At 57.2% G+C, this 26,486-nt stretch overlaps 2 protein-coding genes across 2 annotated transcripts in view; both read left to right on the forward strand.

Annotated features, from left to right (window-relative positions):
• Positions 1–22,680, forward strand: part of DDI2 (DNA damage inducible 1 homolog 2) — a 36,398-nt gene extending 13,718 nt beyond the window's left edge. Inside the window, exons 3-10 of the mRNA XM_054175834.1 lie at positions 1,870–2,094; positions 6,231–6,357; positions 11,766–11,893; positions 13,979–14,107; positions 15,718–15,821; positions 16,178–16,367; positions 22,420–22,482; positions 22,569–22,680. Of these exons, the coding sequence (XP_054031809.1) occupies positions 1,870–2,094; positions 6,231–6,357; positions 11,766–11,893; positions 13,979–14,107; positions 15,718–15,821; positions 16,178–16,367; positions 22,420–22,436 (920 nt within the window). The 3' untranslated portion in view covers positions 22,437–22,482; positions 22,569–22,680. The remainder of the gene's footprint in view (positions 1–1,869; positions 2,095–6,230; positions 6,358–11,765; positions 11,894–13,978; positions 14,108–15,717; positions 15,822–16,177; positions 16,368–22,419; positions 22,483–22,568) is intronic.
• Positions 22,436–24,716, forward strand: RSC1A1 (regulator of solute carriers 1). Its single transcript, XM_054175641.1, has 2 exons — positions 22,436–22,466; positions 22,569–24,716. Exons 1-2 carry the CDS (start codon positions 22,436–22,438, stop codon positions 24,386–24,388), a joined length of 1,851 nt encoding a protein of 616 aa, XP_054031616.1. The 3' UTR covers positions 24,389–24,716.
• Positions 24,717–26,486: the final 1,770 nt, after the last annotated feature.

The raw sequence follows: 26,486 nt of genomic DNA on the forward strand, positions 1-26,486 counted from the left end.
CTGGATGAGGCCTTGAGCCAACAAATCCAGCTGAGAGGTGTCCCTGGCTGTGGCAGGGAGGTTGGAATAGATGATCTCTGAGGTCTGCACTGGTTGGAGGCTTCTTTGCCCACAGCAGGGGATTGGAGCTCAATGATCTTTGAGGTCCCTTCTAACCTAAAGCATTCTCTGAATCCATTCTGTGAACCATTCCTGGATCCACAGCTGTGCAGCTCAGGCATCTTAAAAGGCCTTTGGCTGTGCCCTGTGAACCAGGCCTGTGACCAGCACCCAGAGGAGCTGCCTCTGAGCAAGCTGACTTGCACAGCCATGTGTACATGTGGGAGACTCTCCAGTGTCTGGACAGAGCCCTGCTCCTCTGTCCTGCCTTCTGCAGCTATTCCTGGCAGTTCTCTGCCATGAAATGTCACTGCAAGAATCACAGAAGCCTAGAGTGGCTCAGCTTGGAAGGGAGCTCAGAGATCATCTATTCCAACCTCCCTGCCACAGCCAGGGACACCTCTCAGCTGGATTTGTTGGCTCAAGGCCTCATCCAGCCTGGCCTTGAACACCTCCAGGGAGAGGACATCCACAGCCTCCCTGGGCAGCCTGTGCCAGAGTCTCCCTACCCTCACTCTCAAGAATTTCTTCCTCAGCTCCACTCTAACCCTGCTCTGCCTCAGCTCCAAACCCTTCCCCCTTGGCCTGGCTCAGACCCCCTCAGCAAAAGTCTCTCTGCAGCCTTCCTGCAGGGTCCCTTCAGGTCCTGGCAGCAGCTCTGAGGTCCCCCTGGAGCCTTCTCCTCTGCAGGCTGCACAGCCCCAGCTCCCTCAGCCTGTGCTCCCAGCAGAGCTCCTCCAGCCCTGGGAGCATCTCTGTGGCCTCCTCTGGACTCTCTCCAGCAGCTCTGTGTTTTCCTTCTGCTGGGGACACCAGAACTGGAGGCAGGGTTTGAGTTGGGCTGTTCAAGAGGAGGTGCTGCTGTCTGAGGAGGGAGTGGGAGCATTGCTTGCAGTGTCCATCCTCCTGCCTCAGCTGGAGGTTGGGTACCTGCAATGCAGCTCTGCAGCAGTGCTCCCTTGGCCTCCCCCCTTGCTGCTTTCTTTTCTTTTCACCAGAGAGGTTCAGAAGTGCCTCAGACACACTGGGCTTAGCCTTGCCATCCCATCCCTGTGGTATTAGCATTTGTGAAGCTGGAAATACTCTCTGATTCATTAAGTGCATTTCAGGGGATCAAGAGCTGGGCCAGGGAGGAGGCCAGAGCAGTTACATAAACAGGCCCTGGCATTGCTGACCCAGTGACCCCAGGCTGGGCCTGGCACTGAGCAAGGAGAGCAGCTCTGCCTTCCCCCCTGCCTTCCCCCCTGCCTTCCCCCCTGCCTTCCCCCCTGCCTTCCCCCCTGCCTTCCCCCCTGCCTTCCCCCCTGCCTTCCCCCTGCCAGCAGAGCTGCACACACACAGCACCACAGCTCCTCTGGAGCACAGCCCTGGGAGGAGAGGCTGAGGGAGCTGGGGTTGCTCAGCCTGCAGAAGAGGAGGCTCAGGGGAGACCTTCTTGCTCTCTGCAACTCCCTGCAGGGAGCTTGGAGCCAGCTGGGGGTTGGTCTCTGCTCCCAGGCACCCAGCAGCAGAACAAGAGGACACAGTCTCAAGCTGTGCCAGGGGAGGTTTAGGCTTGATCTTAGCAAGAAGTTCTTCCCAGACAGAGAGATTTGGGTTGTGCTGCCCAGGGAGGTGCTGGGGTCGAGGTCCCTGGAGGTGTTTAAGCAGAGCCTGGATGAGGCTCTTGGTGCCAGGGCCTGGTTGATCAGTTGGGGCTGGGTGATTGGTTGGGCTTGGTGATCTTGGAGGTGCAAGCAGGCTGATCCTGTGCCGGTTCTCTCCCTGCAGGCCTGCCGAGGATAGACTTCAGCAGCATCGCTGTTCCGGGCACCTCCTCGCAGCAGGCGGCGGCGCCGCGCCCGCGCCCCTCCCCCCCCGAGGCGCCGGGGCTGCCCCAGGGCCTGAGCAACCCTGTGCTGCTGCGGGAGATGCTGCTGGCCAACCCCCACGAGCTCTCCCTGCTCAAGGAGCGCAACCCCCCCTTGGCAGAGGCCTTGCTCAGCGGGGACCTGGGTGAGTCGGGGGCGGCGGGGTTGGGGGCTGCTGGAGCTCACTCTGGGAAGAGGCAGCCCCAGGTCAGGAACTGGCTGGGGGGTTGGCTGCCAGCTGGTGGTGACCAGCAGATGGAGAGAAGGGATTCTGCCCCTCTGCTATACTCTGCTGTGACCTCACCTGCAGTGCTGTGACCAGCTACGGGGCCCTCGACACCAGAAGGACCTGGAGCTGCTGGAGTGGATTCAGAGGAGGCCACAAAGATGATCAGAGGGCTGGGGGAATTTCCCCTCTGAAGATGGGCTGAGGTAGTTGGGGCTGTTCAGCATGGAGAAGAGAAAGCTCCAGGGAGACCTCAGAGCAGCCTTCCAGCACCTGAAGGGCTCCAGGAGAGCTGGGGAGGGACTTTGGACAAAGACTGAGAGTGCCAGGATGAGGACAGTGGTTTGAAACTGGAGCAGGGTGGATTTAGGTTGGACACTGGGAGGAAGCTCTTCACAGAGCTTCACAGGTGGTAGGACACTGGAACAGGCTGCCCAAGGAGATGGTGGAGGCTCCATCCTTGGAGGCATTCAAGGTCAAACTTGATGAGGCTCTGAGCAGCCTGATCTGGTTGGGGATTTCCCTGCTCACTGCTGGGGGGTTGGACAAGATGGCCTTTGGACAAGATGGACTCTATGGTTCCATGAAAGCCTGCTCTGCCCATGATGGTTAGGTGCTGTGGGAGCTGATGTCAGGAAGGGAGAGGAAAGGGAGCAAGCAAATAGTGTCCTCAGGGAGCTCTCTCCATAGGAACAGTGTCAGGTTTTGAAGGTGTTCCTGTGTTGAGGGCACAGTGTCCTTCACCTGACACAGGTGAGGAGCTGCTCTCAGTCTCTCATTCTTCCTGTGGTGAAAGCTTTGGGCTCTGGTCAGTATGAAGCCAGGCTGGTGTTTGGGCATCAGCAGCTGTCCTGCTAAAGCTCTGCCAGATGTTTGGTTGGAAATCCTCTGAGTTTGGACAAAGGAATGAAGAGAGAGAGAGAGAGTTTCAAGCAGGGCTTTTGGGCTTTTCCTCACCTGGAGCTCTGGGTCCAGTTCTGGAGCCTCTGTGCCAGGAAAGCTCTGGAGGGGCTGGAAGGTGTCCAGAGAAGGGCCACGAGGAGGAGCAGAGGGCTGGAGCTGCTCTGCTGTGAGCACAGCCTGAGAGAGTTGGGGTTGTGCAGGCTGGAGAGGAGAAGGCTCCCAGGAGACCTCATTGTGGCCTTGCAGTACCTGAAAGGGGCTCCAAGAAAGCTGGGGAGGGACTTTTGAGGGTGTCAGGGAGGGATAGGACTGGGAAGGATGGAGCCAAACTAGTTTGGGTCTGCAGAGGAAGGCTGCTGCAGCTCTGGTGTGGCAGAGATGTCCTTGTTGGCCATGCAGCCCCTGAGCAGCCTCTTCAGCTCCATGAGTTGTAGCAGACAGAACTCAGGACACACAGAGAGAGGCTTCCTCCTGGTCTGCATCTTCCAGGGTCTCTGTCATTTTTCTCTCCTGGTATTCTCTCTGTTTTTCTTCAGAGCAGCCTTGCCCAGGCCTCTTCCTTCTCTCCTGTTTCCCTTCCCAGCAGCATTGGCCAGGGCTTTTCCTTCTCCCCAGCCAGCAGTTGCTCAGATCTTTTACTCAGTTTTCAGGTATGTGTATTCCAGAGAGTCTGGAGAGCAGTGGCCTCTGCCCCTTGTTTCCAGGGCAGCTGCAGCCTGGTGAGCAATCCCTATCTGTGCCCCTTCCAGAGAGTCCTTAACCAGTGGCAGCTGCCCAGTACACATCAGCTATTGTCTGGGCAAGCAGCAAAGGTGATTTTATCTTTGTTGAGTCACATCAAGAGAGACAAGATTGAGTCTCTCACACTTCCCCAGGAGGGTGGTGAGAGCCTGGCACAGGCTGCCCAGGGAGGTGGTGGAAGCCTCCTGCCTGGAGGTGTTTGCAGCTAGGCTGGAGGTGGCTGTGAGCAACCTGCTGTGGTGTGAGGTGTCCCTGCCCATGGCAGGGGGTTGGAGCTGGCTGAGCCTTGAGCTCCCTTCCAGCCCTGACAGCTCTGTGGTTCTATGATTTTCAAGGTTCCATCCTGGTGATTTCTCTCTATCAAGGGAAGCTGGGAAGGAACTTGGCTGGACCTTGTCAGCCTCTTTTGTTTTCAGTTCTGACTTCAGTTCCCATCCAGAGCTCCAGATGTGTCCTTTGTGCTCTCAAGCTGCCCACCAGTGCTGTGTCTGTAGTGCAGCAGTTTGCTCTGCCACCCTGAGGAGATGTGCTGCTCCTGGCACAGGAAAGAAGAGGTTAAACCCAAGACACCCAGGGCTGGCTCCCCTGCTGCTGTGCTCTGCCCTGTCCTGTGGAACCAGCTGCACATTTGCAGTCCCAAGTGGCTGCAGTGGGCTGTCAGAAGGAAGAAGTTAGATTTGGTTATGCTCTCCTCGTTCTGTGCTGCCTGGGCACAGGTCCAGTCCAGCTCTGATGCCCAGCTCCACACACAGATCTGTGCCACATGACTGCTGGATGCAGCAGCAGCTCTTCAGAAGGCACCTGCTGTGCAGACAGCTCGTTTAAAGAGCAAAACACACCCAGTGCTGACCTGAGCATGTGCAGCCTTGCAGCTAGGGAGCTGCTCCGTGGCAGCTGCATTTCTGGAAGCAAACCCCAACACCTTCTGTGTCTCCAGAGCTTCCTTTACTGCCAAGTCCTCTGGGGAATGTGTGGCATCACATCCAGGCTGGAAGAATGAGAAAGCATCCAAAAAGTGGGGATCTAAAAAGCTGTGTCCTTAAAATGTGCAGCCAGATGTTGTGAAGCAGATGTTCCACCTAGGGCCTCTTGACTTCAGTGGTAGGCACTCAGCTGCAGGGGTTGCAGTGTCTGTGTGGCTTGGGTTTAAGGTGGGTTCTGGGTAGCCTTTTGGTGTCTCAGCAGTTTGGGTTTGCTCTGTGCTGCAGCTGCAGGAGGTTGTTTCACCTGGGGGTGCTGAGGGTAAAGCTGTTCATAGAGTCACAGGAAGGGAGTGGTTGGAAGGGACCTCCAGAGATTGAGTCCAACCCCCCTGCAAAGCAGCACCACCCAGGGCAGGTCACACAGGAATGCATTCAGATGGGTCTTGAATGTCTCCAGAGAAGGAGACTCCACAGCCTCTCTGGGCAGCCTGCTCTGGGGCTCCAGAACCCTCACAGTACAGAAATTTCTCCTCCTCTTGAGGTGGAATTTCCTGTGATGGAGTTGGCATCCATTGCTCCTTGTCCTGTCACTGAGTATCACTGCCAGGAGCCTGGCTCCATCCTCCTGACAGCCACCCTCCACACCAGGAGACTCCACAACCTCTCTGGGCAGCCTGCTCCAGGGCTCAGCACCCTCACACCAAACAACTTTCTCCTCCTGGGTGCCAGTTGGTGTCCCCTGCCCCTTGGCCTGGCCCTGGCACCACTGAGCAGAGCCTGGCCCCAGCCTCTTGCCCCCCACAGCTCCTTTAGCTCTTGCTGAGCATTGCTCAGCTGCCCTCTGGGGCTGCTCTTCTGCAGGCTCTCAGCCCCAGGGCTCTCAGCCTTTGCTGCTCCCAGAGCTGCTCCAGGCCCTTCATCATCCTCAGAGCTCTCTGTTGAATCCTCTCCAGCAGTTCCCTGTCCCTCTTGAACCGGGGAGCCCAGCAGGGTGCACAGTACTGCAGGTGCTGTTCTTGTGGCTGGGAGCCACCAAGTCTTGCTTCTCTCTGGAGCTGTTTCAGGCCACACCTGCACTCAGGAGCCTCCTTTGGGTTGTGCAAGTCCCAGAGCCCTGATTGCTGCTTCAGCTCTCATTTATCTGCTGAGTTTTGCAGCTGCTTTGCTTATTTCATCAGAAGAATGAATCCTTGCTTGAAATGTTGCTGTCTCTGTGGTTTTTTCTTTTCCCCCCTGTGAGAATGCCTGTGCACAGCCACTGGGCAGAGTCTGAGCAGCAGGCACAGGGGGGAAGCTTTGTCCCCATCTCGGTGGGTCCCCAGGGTCAGCGCCGCTCCTCCGAGGTCCATCCTCGCTGCCTTCAGGGGAAGCCTTTTCAGCCTAGCCCTGAGTGCATGCTGGCATAAAAGGAGGTGTTTGCTGTGCCAGAACTCGCCTTGCAAGAGCCATTCCCACTAAAAGCCTTTCTCTGTCTCCTCCTCACTGCAGAGAAATTCAGCAGGGTGCTGCTGGAGCAGCAGCAGGACCGAGCCCGGCGCGAGCAGGAGAGGATCCGACTCTACTCAGCTGACCCCTTTGACCTGGAGGCACAGGCCAAGATAGAAGAAGACATAAGGTAGCAAACCAGAGCTGGCTGCAGGCTTAGGAGGCCTTCATGATGCTTTGTTTTCCACAGGGGGCTTCCAGCCATGGTGCTTTTTCCAAAGGCTGTGCTCAGATCCTGCCTCCCTGTGCTGCCAGGGCAGTGATGCCTGTGGGCAGGTTGGGATCCAGAAAGCTAGGGACAGGCTTTTGACTCTGGGGCAGGGCCTGTTGTGACAGGACAAGGGGTGATAGTTTGAGACTGGAAGAGGGAGATTCAGAGTGGGGAGAATGAAAAAATGTTTGACACTGAGGGTGGTGAGAGCCTGGCCCAGGTTGCCCAGGGAGGTGGTAATGCTCCATCCCTGGCACCACTGAGGTTGTCTGGGGCTCTGAGCAGCCTGCTCTGGTTGGGGTTGTCCCTGCTGACTGCAGGGGGCTGGCTCATAGAGGTCCCTTCCCACCCAAAGCAGAGTGGGATTCTGTCATGCATGAGCACCTCTGACCTTGGGATGTATCCAGCTAAGCACAGATCATAGAGTCATGGAATGGTCTGGGTTGGAAGGGACCTCCCAAGGTCATCCAGCCCAGCCCCATGGCAGTCAGCAGGGACATCCCCAGCTAGAGCAGGTTGCTCAGAGCCTTGTCCAACCTGACCTTGAGGGACCTGGACAGGCTGGAGAGCTGGGCACAAGCCAACCTCAGGAGGTTCAACAAGACCAAGGGCAGGGTCCTGCAGCTGGGTGGAGGCAATCCCAGGCACAAATCCAGGCTGGGCAGGGACTGGCTGGAAAGCAGCCCTGAGGAGAGAGCCTTGGGGGTGCTGGGGGAGGAGAAGCTCAGCAGGAGCTCTCAGAGTGCACTTGCAGCCCAGAGAGCCAAGCAGAGCCTGGGCTGCAGCAAGAGAAGTGTGGCCAGCAGGGCCAGGGAGGGGATTCTGCCCCTCTGCTCAGCTCTGGGGAGACCCCACCTGGAGTACTGCCTCCAGCTCTGGAGCCCCTCTGACAAGAGGGATCTGGAGGTGCTGGAAGGTGTCCAGAGCAAGGCCAGGAGGATGAGCAGAGGGCTGGAGCTGCTCTGCTGTGAGCACAGCCTGAAGGAGTTGGGGCTGTTCAGTCTGGAGAAGAGAAGGCTCTGAGGTGACCTCATTGTGGCCTTCCAGGATCTGCAGGGGGCTACAAGAAGGCTGGGGAGGGACTGCTCAGGGTCTCAGGTAGTGATAGGACTGGGGGGGATGGAATGAAGCTGGGGGTGGGGAGATTCAGGCTGGAGGTGAGGAGGAAGTTCTTCCCCAGGAGAGTGGTGAAGCCCTGGGATGGGTTGTCCAGGGAGGTGGTTGGGGCCCCAGCCCTGGAGGTGTTTAAGGCCAGGCTGGATGAGGCTGTGGGCAGCCTGCTCTAGTGTGGGGTGTCCCTGCCCATGGCAGGGGGGTTGGAACTGGCTGATCCTTGTGGTCCTTCCAACCCTGACTGATACTATGATACTATGATATCTCCAGGGATGGGGCCTCAAGCACCAACCTGGGCACCTGTTGCAGCATCCTCATGGTGCAGAGCTTGTTCCTCACATCCAATCTGAATCTCCTCTAATTTCAAACCACTGCCCCTCCATCCTGAGGTGGCAGCACCACTGCCCATGCATGTGTTGGCCCAGAGCTGTCTGAGCTGCTCAGGCCTGAAACAGGAGCCCCAGTGGGAAGCTCTTCAAGGAGATCCTCTGGAGAGGTGGCACTTGGGTGCCTCAGGGATGTTTTGCACTGGAGAGCTGGGCCTGTGTTAGTCTCCAAGCTGAGCTCTGCCCAGCAACGTGGCATCAGCTCTCCCAGCTGCCTGCAGGGTTTGGTTTTGCATCCTGCTAATTGTTTTGTCTCTGGCTGACTCTGGACTGAGCTTTGATGCTGTCAGGAGAGTGTTCTGCAGAAGTCTGTTCTGCCTCTTGCTGTCTTCCAAATGTAATTGCAGTGGGCTGGGGCTTGATCTCTTCAGCTTGAGTCAGGACCCAGCTGGGGCTTTTCCTGCCTGCTGAAGAAATCTCTGATACAGGCTTGTAGGTGGTCATTTCCCCCTCTGCTCTGCCCTGCTGAGGCCACAGCTGGAATATTGTGTCCAGTTTTGGGCCACTCAGTTCAAGAAGGACCTCAGGGAACTGCTTGAGAGAGTGCAGAGCAGAGCCACAACAATGATGAAGGCAGTGGAACATCTTCCTCATGAGGAGAGCCTGAGGGAGCTGAGGGCTCTGGAGCTTGGAGAGGAGGAGCCTGAGGGTGACCTCATGGCTGGGGATGAAGATGTGCAGGGCTGGAGCCAGGCTCTGCTCAGGGATGGCCAAGGACAGCCCAAGGGGCACTGGGGGCAGCTGGAGCAGAGGAGGTGCCAGGGAAACAGGAGGAGAAACTTTGTCCCTGTAAGGGTGGCAGAGCCTGGAGCAGGCTGCCCAGAGAGGTTGTGGAGTCTGCTTCTGTGGAGCCTTTCCAACCCCTGCTGGATGTGGCCCTGGGTGCCCTGCCCTGGCAGGGATTGAACTGGGAAGATCTTCTGAAGAACCTTCCAGCCCCTAACCTTCTGTGACTCTGGGCTCACCTAAACTCCTGCTGGTCAGAGTCCTCCTTGCATTCCAGAACAAGAGGACACAGTCTCCAGCTGTGCCAGGGGAGGTTCAGGCTGGATGTTAGGAAGAAATTCTTCCCAGCAAGAGAGATTGGCCATGGGGATGTGCTGCCCAGGGAGGTGGTGGAGTCCCCATCCCTGGAGGTGTTTAAAAGAGCCTGGCTGAGGCCCTTGGTGCCATGGTTGAACTGATCAGATGGTGCTGGGGGAGAGGTTGGACTGGGTGATCTCTAACATCTTTTCCAACCTGGTTGATTCTGCATTGGGACTGGCATGGTGCTGGTTAACCCTCAGCAGTGCAGACCAGCAGGGCACTGCTCAGAGGCCCAGCAGAGCTCTCCTTCCCCCATCCATGAGGGGGGACAGGTGAAGGTGCTGTGCCCAAGGCTGCAGGGAGCAGTTTGAGCACCTAGCAGCCCCCAGATTTCACACCCCACTTAGTTTTCCTGAGCTTCCTGCTTGATGAGATGTGCTCAGCACAAGATTGGTTGGAAGCCTTTGCAAGCATCAGACTGTTTTGTCCTTCAGGTGGGGAGTGTGGAGCACAGGGAAAGCAGAGTGCCAGATGTGACAGAGCACTGAAGCTTAACCACTTCATGTCTGACTGCAGCTTCAATAAGAGCAGGCAGGGTGCTGTGTGGCTCTGTTTCATGAGTGTGTGAAGCAGGGCAGAGTGGCAGAAGGATGTTGGAGCTCTCAAGCAGACCAGGTCTCAAGTGCTGTTAGCTCCTTTCCTCCTCCACCACCACCAAGCCAGGTCTCTCCATCTCGTGGTGGGGAGGCTACCCCAGGGCAGAAGAAGAGTGAGAGAGAGGTTTGGGTTTTTTTCCCCTTCCCCTGCTGAGGAGGGAAAACCAAAATGGAATCAAAATTGGAAGCAGTGGATAGGTGGATAGGAATTGGGGGGATGGAGCAAAAGTAGAAGTGGGGAGATTGAGATTGGATGTGAGGAAGAAGTTGTTGCCCAGGAGGGTGGTGAGAGCCTGGCACAGGCTGCCCAGGGAGGTGGTGGAAGCCTCCTGCCTGGAGGTGTTTGCAGCCAGGCTGGAGGTGGCTGTGAGCAACCTGCTGTGGTGTGAGGTGTCCCTGCCCATGGCAGGGGGGTTGGAGCTGGCTGAGCCTTGAGCTCCCTTCCAGCCCCTGACAGCTCTGTGCTTCTGTGAAGCTCTTTCAGGTGCAGCACCTCCAGGGTTCCTGCCAGGGGCTTCCTGCTGGAGGCTGCAGCTCCCACCAAGGCCTCATGCTTGCAGTGGTGTTTTGCTCCTCTCCCTCCTCCCCTATGCCTGGGAAAGGAAAAATAGCAGGGCAAGGTTGGAGGATTGGAATGCTGAGTTGCTGTGTGGGATTCCAGCAGTGTAGCTACTGGCAACATCCTCCTGTGCCCTCAGCACCTTATTTTAGAGTGAGGCTGGGTGCAGCCCCAGGTTCTCCTGGTTAGCTCTGGTGGCAGGGTTCTGTTGCTAGCAGGAGGTCATCAGGAGCTGTAGGGTGAGGTAGGCAGGGTGTTGGAAGGCTTCATGGATTGAGCCATGAGCAGCAGTCCTCCTGCTGGGGGGCTGATGACCAGCTGACAAAGCAGTGTTTGTTGTGGTTGAAACGTGCTGCTTGCAGGGCAATCTGCAGCAGGTGGGATCACAGAATGGCAGGAGTGGGAAGGCACCTCCAGGGATCATCCAGGCCAGCCCCCCTGCCAAGGCAGGGTCACTTAGAGCAGGTCACACAGGAGCACATCCAGGTGGGGTCAGGGTGTTTCCAGTGATGGGGACTCCACCACCTCCCTGGGCAGCACATTCCCATGGCCAATCTCTCTCTCTGTGTAGAACTTCCTCCTCACCTCCAGCCTAAACCTCCCCTGGCACAGCTTGAGACTGTGTCCTCTTGTTCTGCTGCTGGGTGCCTGGCAGAAGATACCAACCTCCACCTGGCTACAACCTCCCTTCAGGGAGTTGCAGAGAGCAAGAAGGTCTCCCCTGAGCCTCCTCTCCTGCAGGCTAAGCTACCCCAGCTCCCTCAGCCTCTCCTCCCAGGGCTGTGCTCCAGACCCCTCCCCAGCTCTGTTGCCCTTCTCTGGACACCTTCCAGCAGCTCAACCTCTTTCCTAACCTGAGGAGCCCAGAGCTGGACACAGAACTCAAGGTGTGGCCTAACCAGTACAGTGTACAGGGGCAGGATGAGCTCCCTGCTCCTGCTGGCCACACTGTTCCTGATGCAGGCCAGGATGCCATTGGCCCTCCTGGCTGCCTGGGCACACTGCAGGCTCATGTTCAGCCTACCATCGACCAGCACCCCCAGGTCCCTCTCTGCCTGGCAGCTCTCAGCCACTCTGCCCCCAGCCTGTAGCCCTGCCTGGGGTTGTTGTGGCCAAAGTGCAGCCCCTGGCACTTGGATGTGTTCAATCTCCTGCCCTTGGCCCCTGCCCATCTGCCCAGCCTGTCCAGGTCCCTCTGCAGAGCCTCTCTGCCCTCCAGCAGCTCAACTCCTGCCCCCAGCTTGCTGTCAGCTGCACATTTCCTGCTGATGGACTCAATGCCCTCCTCCAGCTCATCAATAAAGATGTTAAAGAGCATGGGGCCCAGCACTGATCCCTGGGGCACACCACTGGTGACTGGGCACCACTGCCAGGAGCCTGGCCCCATCCTCCTGCCCCCCACCCTTGAAGCATTGCTCAGCATTGATGAGCTCCCCCTCAGGCCGCTCCTCAACAGCCCCAGCTCCTCAGGCTTAAGGGAGACGTTTGTTGGGCTGGGTTTGTTTGGAAGTCAGAGGGCTGCTCTGAGGTTCAGCTGCTGGAAGATGTGAGGTTCTTGTCCTTTCTCTCCTCCCTGCTTCAATTCAGGCAACAAAACATTGAGGAAAACATGACCATAGCAATGGAGGAGGCCCCCGAGAGCTTCGGGCAGGTGGTGATGCTCTACATCAACTGCAAAGTCAACGGACATCCAGTCAAAGCCTTCGTGGACTCAGGTGAGTTCCCTCCATTCTCAGCTTTTCCTCTGCTCCCTCCCTTCCTTCTCTGAGGAGGACCTAAAGCTCCAGAGGTTTTTTGCCCCAGAATTCCTTCATAAAGCACTGTGTGAAACAGCACTTTGAAACCTGAGAGGAGCTTGAGCGCTGCTGCAGGTGAGCAGAGCAAACCTGGCTTCAGTTTTGGGTCTCTCGCTCCCAGAAGGACAATGAAGGGTTGGAGCAGGTCCAGAGAAGGGCAAGGAAGCTGCTGAAGGGTCTGGAGAACAGGGCTGGGGAGGAGCAGCTGAGGGAGCTGGGGGGTGTTGAGCCTGGAGGAAAGGAGGCTGAAGGGAGACCTCATTGCTCTCTACAGCTCCCTGAGAGGAGGCTGGAGCCAGGTGGGGGTTGGCCTCATCTCCCAAGGAACAAGTGACAGGACAAATGGCAGTGGCCTCTAGTTGCATCAGGGGAGGTTTAGGTTGGACATGAGGAACAATTTCTTCCCCCTTGACTGTTGTCAAGGCCTGGCTCAGGCTGCCCAGGGCAGTCCCCATCCCTGGAGGAGTTTCAAAGCCATAGAGATGTGGTGCTGAGGACCATGGTTTGGTGGTGCCCTGGCAGTGCTGGGTTCAGGGTTGGACTCAGTGATCTTCAGGGTCTCTTCCAACCACAACAATTCCATGATGCTATGAAAGTTGATCTTGGGGTGAAGAGCAGAGGGCTGCCTAGTTCTGTGCTGGACAGCTGGAGCCCAGCAGTGTGGGAGGCCCAGGGCTGCTTCTTGCCTGTGTGCTGTAAGCAGTGCCCAGGAGGTGCCTGGCAGATCACTCAGTGATCTTCAAGGTCTCTCCCAACCCAAACAATTTCACGAATCCATGACCCTGTTCTATGAGAAGCAGCACACAGGAGGTGCTGAGCACCCCAGGTCAAGGCCCCTGCAGGAATTTGCTGTGATGCCAGAAAGGGCACAGGCACACAGCTCACTTTACAGCTGGGGGGATCTCACATGCCTTCAGTGCAGAGCTTCCCAGCACAGCCTTAAAGGGGCAGAGCCCTGCAGTGCTGGGTCCTGTGCTTCAGTGCTGCTCTGCCTCTGCACAGCCAGTCCCAGGGAGCCCTCCTGCCCTCACACAGCTGCCTGCTGCAGGCTGCTTTGCTTCCTGGCTGCTGAGTCATAGAATCAGCCAGGTTGAAAAAGACCTCAGAGATCATCAAGTCCAACCTAGGACCTAATCCCTAACACCTCCTGACAAGTAAACCATGGCTCCAAGTGCCACATCCAATCCCCTCTTGAACACCTCTTTCAGGCTGCCCCTGCTTCACTCCCCTTTCCCCCTGCCTTTCCTGGGTGAAGGGTCTGGAGAATAGCTCTGGTTAGGAGCAGCTGAGGGAGCTGGGGGTGTTCAGTGTGGAGAGGAGGAGGCTCACTGCTCTCTACAGCTCCCTGGAAGGAGGATGCCATGAGGTGGGGGTTGGTCTCTTCTTCCTAGTGTCAAGTGATAGGAGGAGCAGGGCAGGGATTGTCCACAAGGACTGGGCACTGCTGAGGCCACACCTTGAGACCTGGGTTCAGTTTTGGGCCTCTCACTCCAAAAAGGACATGGAGGGCTGGAGCAGGTCCAGAGAAGGGCAAGGAAGCTGCTGAAGGGTCTGGAGAACAGGGCTGGGGAGGAGCAGCTGAGGAGCTGGGGGTGTTAGTGTGGAGAGGAGGAGGCTGAGGGAGACCTCATTGCTCTCTACAGCTCCCTGAGAGGAGGCTGGAGCCAGGCTGGGGTTGGTCTTCTCTCCCCAGTATCAGCTGACAGAATGAGAGGAAATGGCCTGAAATCCTACCAGGGGAGTTTTAGCTTGGAGATTAGGAACAATTTCTTTGCTGCAAGAGTGGTCAAGGATTGGAGCAGGCTGCCCAGGGAGGTGGTGGAGTTCCCATCCCTGCAGGTGCTTGTGGCCATGGCACCTGGGACGTGGTTTGGTGGCCGTGGGGGTGTTGGGTCAGTGGTTGGACTGGGTGACCTCAGAGGGCTTTTCCAACCCAAACAGTTCTCTGACTCTATGACTTGTGCTGAGCTGTCAGCATTTAACTTGAATTCTTGTGGCTGGTAGGTGCCCAGATGACCATCATGAGCCAGGCCTGTGCTGAAAGGTGCAACATCATGAGGCTGGTGGACCGGCGGTGGGCTGGCATCGCCAAGGGAGTTGGCACACAGAAAATCATTGGCAGAGTGCACTTAGGTAAGGGCTGGCATGCTTCTGGAGGGGCTTTGGCAGCAACCTGTCTGTATTCCAGCCTTGACAGGATGGAGAGCTGGGCACAAGCCAACCTCAGGAGGTTCAACAAGACCAAGGGCAGGGTCCTGCAGCTGGGTGGAGGCAATGCCAGGCACAATTCCAGGCTGGGCAGGGACTGGCTGGAAAGCAGCCCTGAGGAGAGAGCCTTGGGGGTGCTGGGGGAGGAGAAGCTCACCAGGAGCTCTCAGAGTGCACTTGCAGCCCAGAGAGCCAAGCAGAACCTGGGCTGCAGCAAGAGAAGTGTGGCCAGCAGGGCCAGGGAGGGGATTCTGCCCCTCTGCTCAGTATCAGATGCTCTGGGGAGAGCCCACCTGGAGTACTGCCTCCAGCTCTGGAGCCCCTATGACAAGAGGGATGTGGAGGTGCTGGAAGGTGTCCAGAGCAGGGCCAGGAGGATGAGCAGAGGGCTGGAGCTGTCTGCTGTGAGCACAGACTGAGGGAGTTGGGGCTGTTCAGTCTGGAGAAGAGAAGGCTCTGAGGTGACCTCATTGTGGCCTTCCAGGATCTGCAGGGGGCTCCAAGCAGGCTGGGGAGGGACTGCTCAGGGTCTCAGGTAGTGATAGGACTGGGGGGAATGGAATGAAGCTGGGGGTAGGGAGATTCAGGCTGGAGGGGAGGAGGAAGTTCTTCCCCATGAGAGTGGTGAAGCCCTGGGATGGGTTGTCCAGGGGGGTGGTTGGGGCCCCGTCCCTGGAGGTGTTTAAGGCCAGGCTGGATGAGGCTGTGGGCAGCCTGCTCTAGTGTGGGGTGTCCCTGCCCATGGCAGGGGGGTTGGAACTGGCTGATCCTTGTGGTCCCTTCCAACCCTGAGTGATTCTCTGATACTAGGATTCCCTGCAGGCATGGCACTGGAGGGTGTCTGGTGCAAGGTTGGAGTTGTTAGGAGCTCCTGCAGGGCCCAGTAAAAGCACTTCTGCCGTGTGCCTGTCTGTGCTGGGCACAGGATGCTGCCTTCTGACTGCTTTCATGTATATTAAATGCCCTTTGTGAATCCTCCTCCTAACCCTTGCAGCTGAGAAGCCCTCAGGTGCTGCAGGTGCCGAGGCCACGCTCCCCCTGCACGCAGGCAGGCTGATGTGCAGCGGCAGGATCCTGCCTGCGTGGGCTGGGGCTGCCGGGCAGCACGAGCTGCTCAGGAGGGTTTCCAGAGCCAGTGGAGTGCTCCCTGTTCCCTTGGGAAGAGGAGGCTGGCTCCACTCTTGTGCAGCCTTTCTGGATGAGAGGAGATTGTTCTTACAGCCTGGAAAATCAATTCTCTCCACTGCTGTTGCTGCTTGGGCTTGGGCCCTAACGAGCTGTGCACAGCTCCTCCAGCTTGGAGGGGTAGGCAGGCAGGACCTGAGGCTCCCCTGCAGGTCAGCTTTGAAGATAATGAACTGCTTGAGATCAGTGCAGGCCTGGTGGTCCCTGGGGCTTGCACAGGGCTGCACTTGGTGTGAGCAAAGCACTGGTGTCAGATCTGCCCAGCAGCTTTGTTCAGCCCTCTCCCAGCAGATGGAGGAGTAGGAATCAGATGCATTGCCAGGTGCTGACTTCTCTCCCTTGGGTTTCAGCTCAGGTCCAGATTGAAGGGGATTTCCTGGCCTGCTCCTTCTCCATCCTTGAAGAGCAGCCCATGGACATGCTTCTAGGACTGGATATGCTGAAGAGGCATCAGGTATCTCGAGCTGGTTGCTGACTCTTCCAAGAGCTGAGCACTTCTCCTAGCTAAGCGCCAACACCTTGCCCGTGGACCTCTTGGGATATTCTGGGGAGGGCTGGTGGTGGATTAGCTCCCAGCCAGTGAGGAGAGGAGAGAAGCACAGCACTGTCACAGACAGCTGGAGGGTGTCTGGCTCTGATGGGAGCTGCTCAGAGCTTTCCAGCTGGGTGGTTTGACGCAGCCCAAGCCGTGGGGCTGCCGCTCTTGGCAGGGGGTGGATTGCTTCACCTTGCGTCTCCTTTCTCCTCGGGGTGGGGGGGGGGATTGCCTGGCTCTTAGCAGGGCCCTGATGTCTCCCTGCTCTTTCACAGTGTTCAATTGATCTCAAGAAGAATGTGCTAGTGATTGGCACGACTGGCTCCCAGACCTCCTTCCTGCCCGAGGGCGAGCTGCCGGAGTGCGCCCGGCTGGCTTACGGGGCCGGGCGGGAGGATGTGCGGCCGGAGGAGATCGCGGACCAGGAGCTAGCAGAAGCAATACAGAAGTCTGTGGAGGAAGCAGGTACCAGGAGGAGCCCTGTTGAAACACTCACCTGTGTTGTGTTCTTGTGGTGGATCAGGATGTCTGCCAGCACTCCCCCATCTCAGCCCTGAGGAGATGGAGCGATGCAGCATGGGCGAGGGAGCGGTGGAGAGCAAAAGGCTTTGTTCTTGCTCCTGGCCTCTAACTGCACTCCTCCTGTGCAGCAAAAGCTGCCTGCATGAGATCACTCAGGGTGCTTGCTGTTTGATTTGTGCTCTCTTTGCAGCTTCCTACGTGCTCTGGAAAAGAGAAGGCTCTGGGGAGACCTTAGAGCACCTTCCAGTACCCAGAGGGGGCTCCAGGAGAGCTGGGGAAGGACTTCTGCCAGGGGCTGGGAGTGCCAGGATGAGGGACAAGGGCTTTGAGCTGGCAGAGGGGAGACTGAGACTGGAGAGGAGGGAGAAATTCTTGAGAGTGAGGGTGGGGAGACACTGGAACAGGTTGGCCAGGGAGGCTGTGGATGTCCCCTGTTCAAGGCCAGGCTGGATGAGGCCTTGAGCAACCTGGGAGGTGTCCCTGCCCATGGCAGGGGGGTTGGAGCTGGGTGGTCTTGAAGGTCCCTTCCAACCCAACTCATTCCATGAACCTCTCAATCTGGTTTCTTGGCTTTTGAGGGTGTGGAGACAAAGGCTGTGTCTGGCAGCCCTGGTGCCTGCTGAGGGCCATGGCCCTGCTGGGTGGTGTTTCAGCAGCCTCAGGTCAGGAGGCTTCTGCAAATCCTCCTCTTAATAGCTGCAGCATGCAGAAATAGAGGAGCTGTGGCAGTGGGTCCAAAGCTGTGGACAAAAGCCCAGGACAGTTTTTAGGAACAGTGCTGCTTCAGCACTTTCATCTCAGAGTGCTGCTGGTGCCCTCAGATGGGGAATTGCTTCTCTGCCTGAAGGTCACTGCTGCTCTGAATGCCAAGCAGCTGGATTCACATCCTGATGGCTATGAAACTCTCTCCTTGTGTTTTATAGAGACCTCTGCTTTTTACTTTGAAAGCACCCAGAAGGTTCTGCTTCCCACACAGATGCAGAGCTCTTTGCTGGGCCCTGCCTGAGCTGATAAAGTTGCTTTCTTCAATACAGAATCCCAGAGCTGCCAGGGCTGGAAGGGACCTCAAGGCTCAGCCAGCTCCAACCCCCTGCCATGGCCAGGGACACCTCACACCACAGCAGGTTGCTCACAGCCACCTCCAGCCTGGCTGCAAACACCTCCAGGCAGGAGGCTTCCACCACCTCCCTGGGCAGCCTGTGCCAGGCTCTCACCACCCTCCTGGGCAACAACTTCTTCCTCACAGCCAATCTCAATCTCCCCACTTCTAGTTGTGCTCCATCCCCCCCAGTCCTATCCCTCCCTGACACCCTCAAAAGTGAATCATAGAATTGTTAGGCTTGGAAGGGACCTCAAGGATCATCTAGTTCCAACCCCCCTGCCAGGCTTCCTTTTAAGACTCTAGCTTAGAGCTAGAGAATTGTTTGGGTTGGAAAAGCTCTCCAAGGTCATCCATCCAACCATCAACCCAACACCACCAATGCCACCAAACTATGTCCCCAGGTGCCAAGGCCACACATTTCTTGAACATCTCCAGGGGTTGGGGACTCCACCACCTCCCTGGGCAGCCTCTTCCTGTGCCTGACCACTCCTTCAAGCAAAGAAGTTGTTCCTAATCTCCAAGCTAAAGCTCCCCTGGTAGGATTTCAGGCCACTTCCTCTTGTTCTGTCAGCTGATACTAGGGAGAAGAATCCAATCCCCACCTGGCTCCAGCCTCCTTTCAGGGAGCTGGAGAGAGCAATGAGGTCTCCCTTCAGCCTCCTCCAGGCTCAACACCCCCAGCTTCCTCAGCTGCTCCTCCCCAGCCCTGCTCTCCAGACCCTTCAGCAGCTTCCTTGCCCTTCTCTGGACCTGCTCCAGCCCTCAGCATCCCTCTTGGACCCGAAACTGAACCCAGGTCTCAAGTTGTGGCCTCAGCAGTGCCCAGTCCAGGGTGACAATCCCTGTCCTGGTCCTGCTGCCCACACTCAGGTTGGACTCGATGATCCTTGGGGTCTCTTCCAACCTTAGTTATGCTGTGATACTGTGATGCTCTTTCTGATCCAGGCCAGGCTGCTGGTGGCCTTCTTGCCCCCCTGGGCACAGCCTGGGCTTCTCTTCAGCTGCTGCCACCCAGCACCCCCAGGGCTTTCTCTGCTGGGCAGTTTCCAGCCCCTCTGCCTCAAGCCTGGAGCCTTCCTGGGGTTGCTGTGACCCAAGAGCAGGGCCCAGCCTGTGGCTTTGTTAAACCTCACACAGCTGACCTCAGCCCAGCCAGCCAGCCTGGCCAGATCTCTTTACAGAACCCTCCTTACCCTCCAGCAGATTCACTTCCCACCCAGCTCAGTGTCATCTGCTCCTGTGTAAAGCTGAAGTGTGAGAGGCAGATTTGTATCTAACTCCAAAAGATGCCCACTTGGGGTGCACTGAATTCTCCTTTGCCACTGCCCTGCTGCTGCTGGAGAGGCTGCAGGGTGAGCAGTGACTTCCCTTGCAGACAGCAGAGTTGTTTAGGGGGGGCACAGGGCTGCACTGGTTGGTCCCTTGGCCCAGTTTTCATCCATTCAAGTGTTCCAGTGGTGTCAGAGCCTGGAGAGGAAGGGCTGGCTGGAATGAATCACCCAGAAGTGGTTTCCCTGGCTGGCTTTTAAGGCCAGCTTTGGAGGCTTATTAACTGAAATTGCAGCCAGGCAAGAGAAACACAAACACAGCTTTGGCCTTGCCCCTGCCAGGCTTGGACCTCATTAGAGGTCAGGCTCAGCAGCTTGGGCTCTTCACAGGAGCTGGCAGAGAGAATGAGCAGGTGTAAATATTGGTTCTTGCCCTGGTGAAAGGTGGAGCCTGGGTTGGTTGTGCAGTACCACAGCATCACAGATCAGAGCTGGCTGGAAGAGACCTCCAAGCTCCTCCAGTCCAAGCCTCCACCCAGCACTGCAGCCTCACCACCAAACCATGGCCCTAAGCACCAGGCCCACCTTGAAGCCCCCCCAGGGATGGGGACTCCAGCACTGCCCTGGGCAGCCCATTCCAAAGCTGGAGAACCCTTCCAGGGCAGAAATATTTCCTGAGCTCCAGCCTGAGCCTCCCCTGGGGCAGCTTGGAACCATTGCCTCTGCTCCTGGCCCTGGGCACCAAGGAGCAGAGCCTACCCCCTCCTCACCCCAACCTCCCTGCAGGGAGCTGCAGAGAGCAGTGAGGTCTCCCTCAGCCTCCTCTCCTCCAGCCTCAACCCCCCCAGCCCCCTCAGCCCTCCTCCAGCCCAGGGGCTCCAGGCCCTTCTCCAGCCTGGCTGCCCTGCTCTGGACACCTCCAGCCCTTCAGTGTCCTTCCTGCAGGGAGGGCCCAGGGCTGAGCACAGCTCTCCAGCTGTGGCCTGCCCAGTGCTGAGCACAGGGGGATGGTCACCTCCTGGCCCTGCTGCCCACCCTGCTTCTGCCCCAAGCCAGGAGGCCATTGCCCTGCTTGGCCCCTGGGCACTGCTGGCTCCTGCTCAGTGGCTGCCACCCAACCCCCCCAGGTGCCTCTCCAAGCTGCAGCTTTCCAACCCCACATCCCCAGGGCTGGAGCTCCCCATGGGGTGGTTGTGACCCAGGGGCAGGACCTGGCACTTGTTGAGCTTCACACAATGAGCCTTGGCCCATGGGTCTCTCCTGCCCAGACCCCACTGTAAAGCTTCCCTCCCCTCTAGCAGGGGGGACACAGCCACCCAGCTTGGTGCCACCTGCAAGCTTGCAGAGGGTACCTCAATCTCTCCCCATTTCAGAGGAGTCTTTGCAGGCATCAAAGGTTGGTTGGACTTAGTTCTGTGCTGAAAGACTCAAATGAAAAGCAAACTTCAGCCCCAGCCACCTGAATCTTTGAAAGGAAGGCATTTAGCTGAGTGCTTTAAAATGCAAAGAGCCTAAAATGACTTAAATCAAAGCTGCTTATGTGCTGAGAGAGTTGTGAGGAGCACATGGCTCTCTTGAGGCTGATCAGCAGGCTGCTGCTCTCCCCTGATGCTGGAGGAATGTGGGAGAGTCCTGGGCCTGGGAGATCCATGTGGTGCTTTCACTTCATGCCTGTGCCTTCACACACAGAGCTGGGGCAGCTCTCTCAGTGTGTCCTCATAGGAGAGGTCCTCCAGCCCTCTGCTTATCCTCATGGCCCTGCTCTGGAAGCTCCCTCTAAACATGACTAGGAGCTTGTTTAGGGGTGCCAGGACACTGGAGCAGGCTGCCCAGGGAGGTTGTGGAGTCTCCCATTCAAACCCCACCTGGCACATTCCTCTGTGACCTTCTCTAGGTGACTCTGCCTTGGCAAAGGGGTTGGACTCAAATGATCTCCACAGGTCCCTTCCAAGCCCTACCTCCACGTGGCTGGTGTCCCCCAGCACACCTGGGCAGCTGTAAAAGGAAGAAGGCTTAAGGTAAAGCCTTAAGAGCACTGAGTTTGGAGTGGGAAGGGAAAGGGAGCTGAGAGAGCAGCAGGTGTGGCTGGCTGCCAGCAGGCAGAGCAGGGCTTTGTGGAGGAGCACAGCAGAGGTCCTCTTAGTGCCTGAACAAGAGCCTGAGAGCTGATACATCGGTGAGATTAGGCTGTTAGCAAGATAAGGTCACTTATTTAGTCTCTCCTGATAACTGGAGCCAGTGTTTGGTGCTCCTGATAGAGATCTGCAGCTCCCCTGTTCTCTGTGTGCAGAAGGAGGCAGGGAGCTGGGTTTCTCCTCTGGCTCTGCTTCGCTTTGCCCTCCCCAGCCTCCAGCAGCCTTCCCTTCTGGTGCCTTTCACCCTGGCAGCTTTACAGTTCCCTTTCGCAGCAGGCTGCTGTTTGCTTGCCTTCTCTTGCCTGCAGTGCCACTGCTGGGAGCACAGGCCAAGAGCTGTGTTTGCCCCTCAGCCCTCACTTCCCTGGCTGGTGGCTCCTGGATGTCTGCAGCCATGCCCAGCACGCAGCGGGTACGGTGCCAGCCACGTGCCACGCTGGCTGTGCTTTATCAGGCCTGCAGCATCTGTCACCCACAGACCACTGCAGCCTGGAGAGCACACAGCAACCTCCACACTGCTCTCCAGCAGGGTTATTTCTGACAGGAGAATACAGAATTAACCAGGTTGGAAAAGACCTTGGAGATCATCAAGTCCAACCTCTCCCCCAACACCATCTGATCAACTAAACCATGGCACCAAGTGCCTCAGCCAGGCTCTTCCTAAAGACCTCCAGGGATGGGGACTCCACCACCTCCCTGGGCAGCACATTCCCATGGCCAATCTCTCTTGCTGGGAAGAACTTCTTCCTAACATCCAACCTGAACCTCCCCTGGTGCAGCTTGAGACTGTGTCCTCTTGTTCTGGGGCTGGGTGCCTGCCTGGCAGAAGAGACCAACCCCCACCTGGCTCCAACCTCCCTGCAGGGAGTTGCAGAGAGCAAGAAGGTCTCCCCTGAGCCTCCTCTTCTCCAGGCTAAGCAACCCCAGCTCCCTCAGCCTCTCCTCCCAGGGCTGTGCTCCAGACCCCTCCCCAGTTCTGTTGCCCTTCTCTGGACACCTTCAAGTCTCTCAATGTCCTTCTTCAACTGAGGAGCCCAGAACTGGACACAGGACTCCAGGTGTGGCCTAAGCAGTGCTGAGCACAGGGCACAATGATTTCCCTGCTCCTGTTGGCCACACTGTTCCTGCTGCAGGCCAGGATGCCCTTGGCCTTCTTGGCCACCTGGGCACACTGCTGGCTCATCTTCAGCCTACTATCAACCAGTACCCCCAGGTCCCTTTCTGCCTGGCTGCCATTCTGCCCCCAGCCTGTAGCACTGCCTGGGGTTGCTGTGGCCAAAGTGCAGCCCCTGGCACTTGGATGTGTTCAGTCTCCTGCCCTTGGCCCCTGCCCAGGTCCCAGCTTGCCGGGCAGGCCCGGTGGGAGGCCGCGCAGGCGAGGAGCCGCCGCGCGGGGAGGGGAGCCGCGCGGCGGCAGGAGTGCAGCCATGCATGCAGCCTGCTCTGGGTGCTAACAGGAGTTTGCTGTGTTTGTTTCCTAATCCAAACAGAGCGTCAGAAGCCTTGATGCATGTAGTGTGTGTTTGCTGCAGCTGGAGTGGGCCACAGACCAGGTATTTATCGCCGTTGCTTTCCCGGTCCTCCCGCCGCCCGCAGCGCCCGGTCCCCTAACCGCTGCTTGCTTTCTGTCTCCTGGCAGAGAATAGTGACAAAGAAACTACCTCACTGGAACTGCCCTCATTGCCAGCTCCTGATGGGTTTCAAAATCCAGTCCAGTCTCCAGGATTGAATTCCAAGATCTGTAATCCCACCAATCAGTTACTTGATCGTTCTGTCTCTGCCCCTGCTTCGATCTGCTCATCCCAGTCTAGCCTCGCCGAGCCCATTGATCCCAGAGCCAGAGAGTCTTCTGCCTCTGCAGCTCGATGCCAGACAACCCCAGAAGAGCAACATCCTCCTCTCTTATTACAGCATCTTGCCACTAATGCTTCCTTGGCAGATAATGATCCTTCTCCCCAGGCAGGGGAGGTGACCTGTGGCAGTCCAGCTTGCCCTTCAGAGAAGCCACTCGCAGCAGCAGGTATTGCTGACAGTCAATGGGAACACGGTGCTGAAGAACAAGGCCCTGGTCAGGAGCATCCTTTGGAAGTGACAAAAGAAAATAGCTTGGCTGATGCTGCTGTGAAGCACAGGCACAATGAAGATGGATGTCTGTCTTTGGAGCAAAAGGAGCTTCCCAAAGAACCAGAGAAGAAGGAACATCTGGAGGGGCAAACTGAGACAACCCACCCGGAGCCCCGCTGCCCTGTGGAGAAGCCTGGCGTGGGAGAAGCCAGGCAGGCAGAGAATCCTCCTGTGGAAACCAGAGGAGATGGGCAGGAGGAAGCAGGTCTGTCTGGTGCCAAAGGGAGTGTGCAGGTGTCAGCCTCCTGTAGCTGTGTGCAGGCAGAAGCCTTCATGGAAATAGATGTGGCTGAGCAGTCTGTGGCTGAGGAGCACATCCCAGGCAGCGAGCAGGCGGAGAGCAGGAGCGGAGCGGAGCTGGGCTCGGATCCCGTTTCCATGGAGGTGGAACCGCTGAAGTCTGCGTCCTCCTCCAGTGGAACTCCTGCAAAGTCCAAGGAGTTGTCTGCTTTGGCAGCTGCAGACAGCTCCTGCCCCTCCAGCATCCATCAGCTGGACCCAGACCCAGGCAGACCTGCAGAAGAGTCCTGTTCCTCTCTAGCATCAGCCCTGAAAGAGCTTCACAAGCTCTTGGTTGTCAGTCGGAAAGGAGAATGCAAAATCCTCGCCTCTGAGGAAGTCTCTCGGCTGGAAGTGGTTCACAGCCAGCCAGCAGCCCAGCAGAAGGGATTTTCTGAGGGTGAGCAGAAAGGCTCAGATCCAGCCAGCCAGGAGCAGAGTTGTTCCCTCTGTGAGGCGAGGTCTGAAGGTGGAAGAGCAGAGGGGAAGCAGCTTTGTGACGCTGGCACGGGAAACAGCGAGTCTGTGAGCCGCATGCAGCCTGCTCCTGGAGCAGGTGCTGCAGAGGTTTTGAGGTGTTCAGGTAAGGGTGATTCGGTCCTGGTGAATTCTGCAGCAACATCTGGGCAGCAGCAGAGCTCTGAGCAGTCAGAGATTTCAGCAGAAGGTTCTCAGAGTCCAACCAATCCGACGTGGGAGCGGAAGGCCTCTGTTTGCCCTACACCTGCCCCGGCTGAAGGTGCAGCCGCAGCCGCTCAGAGCCCCTTCGCAGCAGCACCCGGGAGCAGCAGCAGTCCTGCTTCTGAAGGCCCACAGCCGTTGGCTGGGTGTGAGGAACCACTGCTGAGCCCAGGGGGTGGCTCTGCTGGACCTGGCTCGGGTGCTGCCCCACCTGCTGCTTTCCCTGCGGCCGCTGTCGGCCGGCTCCTGGGCGCCGGTTTCAGCACGCGAGAAGCTCTGGAGGCTCTGGAGCGAGCGGATGGAAACGCAGACCTGGCTCTTCTCATTCTGCTAGCCAAGGGCATCGTTGTTCCTAGCCAGCTGGGCAGGAGGTAGCTGCCTGGGGTGTCCTTTGAAGGACCTGTCTGCATCCTCCACCAAGCAGAATGTCAGGACAGATTTCCTTTTGGTTTCCCATGAGTTGCAGCCAAAGTAACTTTGTCTCTTCTGTTTCGCTCCGTTAGATTTGGCCCTTTGGAAAGAAAGAAAGAAAGAAAGGGAGGTCCTAGCACTGTGTGGGCAGATGTCATTTATGCATTCTGGACTGAGAGTCCTGCTTCTGTCCAGCTGTACATTTTTAGAGTGAGCTCCAATCTTATGAATAAAAACTGCATCAGAAGCCCTTTCAGGTCACCGCCCTGCCCGGCGGCAAGCAGGTCCTGAACTGGCCGCGGGTGAGGGGCAGGAGGGGCAGGCCGGGTTCCCTCCTCCTAAAGGACTTTGTGGCTTTCTTTGAGCTCTCTCCTGTCACCCAGCATCCAGCTGGGCCGCTGAGGAGACTCTCAGGGCAGCTTCTGAAGGTGTGGAGATGGCCACAGGCGTGTGAGGCTTGGGGAGGGGGCGGGGGGGGGCGGGAAGGTGTGGGTTTGGTGCGTGCGCAGGGAAGGCTCTCTCTGCCAAACCCTTCCGTGCTCTTGGGCCAGTGTGTTCAAGTTTACAACATGGGGATAGGAGAAGGGAAGGGAATAGAATTTGGTGCTACCAAACCTTAAGAAACATTTTAACTTATTTGAAGCTGTGCTGGTGTTAACTGGGGGGTGGGGGTGGGGGGGAAGCAGCATTCTACTCTTTGTTTTCTCTAGTCTTGCCCACATGGTGTTTCCCCCACACAAAGAACAAACTCAACCACTCAACTAAGGCAAACCCTTAGTGATGGAATTGTTTAACAGAGCCCACCTTGTGTTACTGCTCTTAACCCAACCCTCCCCTCCTTCCTCTGCCCAGGCAAGAAGAGATTGTTCCACTGCATCCACGCTCTCTGCATCGAGCCAGGGAGGGGGTGAGCGGCAGAGTGAGGACATCTGCTCTGCACTGGTGTCTGGGGGTGATCAGCCTCTCAGCTGGGGAAAAGCAACCTTGCTGCCAGCCTGTGCTGGCTGCTGGGGTGCTGATGGAATAGCTCTGAGACACAGGGGGCTCCCCAGTAGGGTTCATCAAACAAATGCACCGAGGTGGCTCCTGCGTTGTAAGCATCGCGGCCTTCAGGATCTCCCTGCTGAGGAGCCTCAGCCTGTGCTGTGGGAAGCCTTTTCCAGCTGCTTTTTGTAGAGGGATGAACTACTCTGTGATGCTCTGCAGAGCCCCCCAAAGGCTGTTGGGGCTGGGAAAGGGAAGTGTGGCTGAAATGATAGCAAATGTTAAGTAGGAGCTTGCAGTTCATGCCAGCTGCAGACCTCAGAAGCGAGTTTGTGTCAGGTGTTCACCTTGGGCTCTCTGCTCTGAGCTGAACCTGAAGTGCTGGGGCAGCAGCAGCTGGAAACATGTCCTTGTTTGTGGCTTTCATTGGTGGTTGTCACTGTCTCAGGCCTGTGTCCCTGGTGTCCTCCCTCCTGTGTAGCAGATTTGCCTGTGTGTGGAGTGGGCTTTGTCGCAGGCAGAGCAGCCTTTAAAACCAGCAGACATTTGGTTTCATCTGAGAGCCTGCAGGAGTTTCTGAGGCCAGTGAGCAGTGGTTGTCAGACTCCCTTGGGCAGCCAGGAGATCCTTTAGAAGAGCAGAGCTTTAAGGCATCCTTCTGACTGTCAAACCCATCACCACCAGCTAGGCCTGGGGCTCCCAGACACGCTGAGCTCATGGGATCATAGACCAGTGTGGGTTGGAAGGACCTTAAAGACCTTCCAGTTCTAATCCACCTGCCATGGGGGGGCAGTTTTAGGCTAGGCCTTTAAAAATTGTTCACAGATCTTGAACAGAAAGTAGTAAAAAAACCACTACTGGGTGTAAAAAGGAAACCCAGCACACATGGGCAGGGTCATCTCTGACTCTGAGGTGTTGGCATGTGAGGCATTGCTCCATGCACGAGGGGAGCAGCTTGGGAAGGGCCTTGTTACAGCAGCAGTAATTCACTTGAGGCTCCATGCAAAATGAGCTACTGAGGCAAGACTACAGCTTCATGATCCTTACTGGGCAGGTGCTCAGAGCTGCCCCTGCTGAA

This window comes from Dryobates pubescens, chromosome 33, assembly GCF_014839835.1.
Source record: "Dryobates pubescens isolate bDryPub1 chromosome 33, bDryPub1.pri, whole genome shotgun sequence".
NCBI classification, from domain to species: Eukaryota; Metazoa; Chordata; class Aves; order Piciformes; family Picidae; genus Dryobates; species Dryobates pubescens.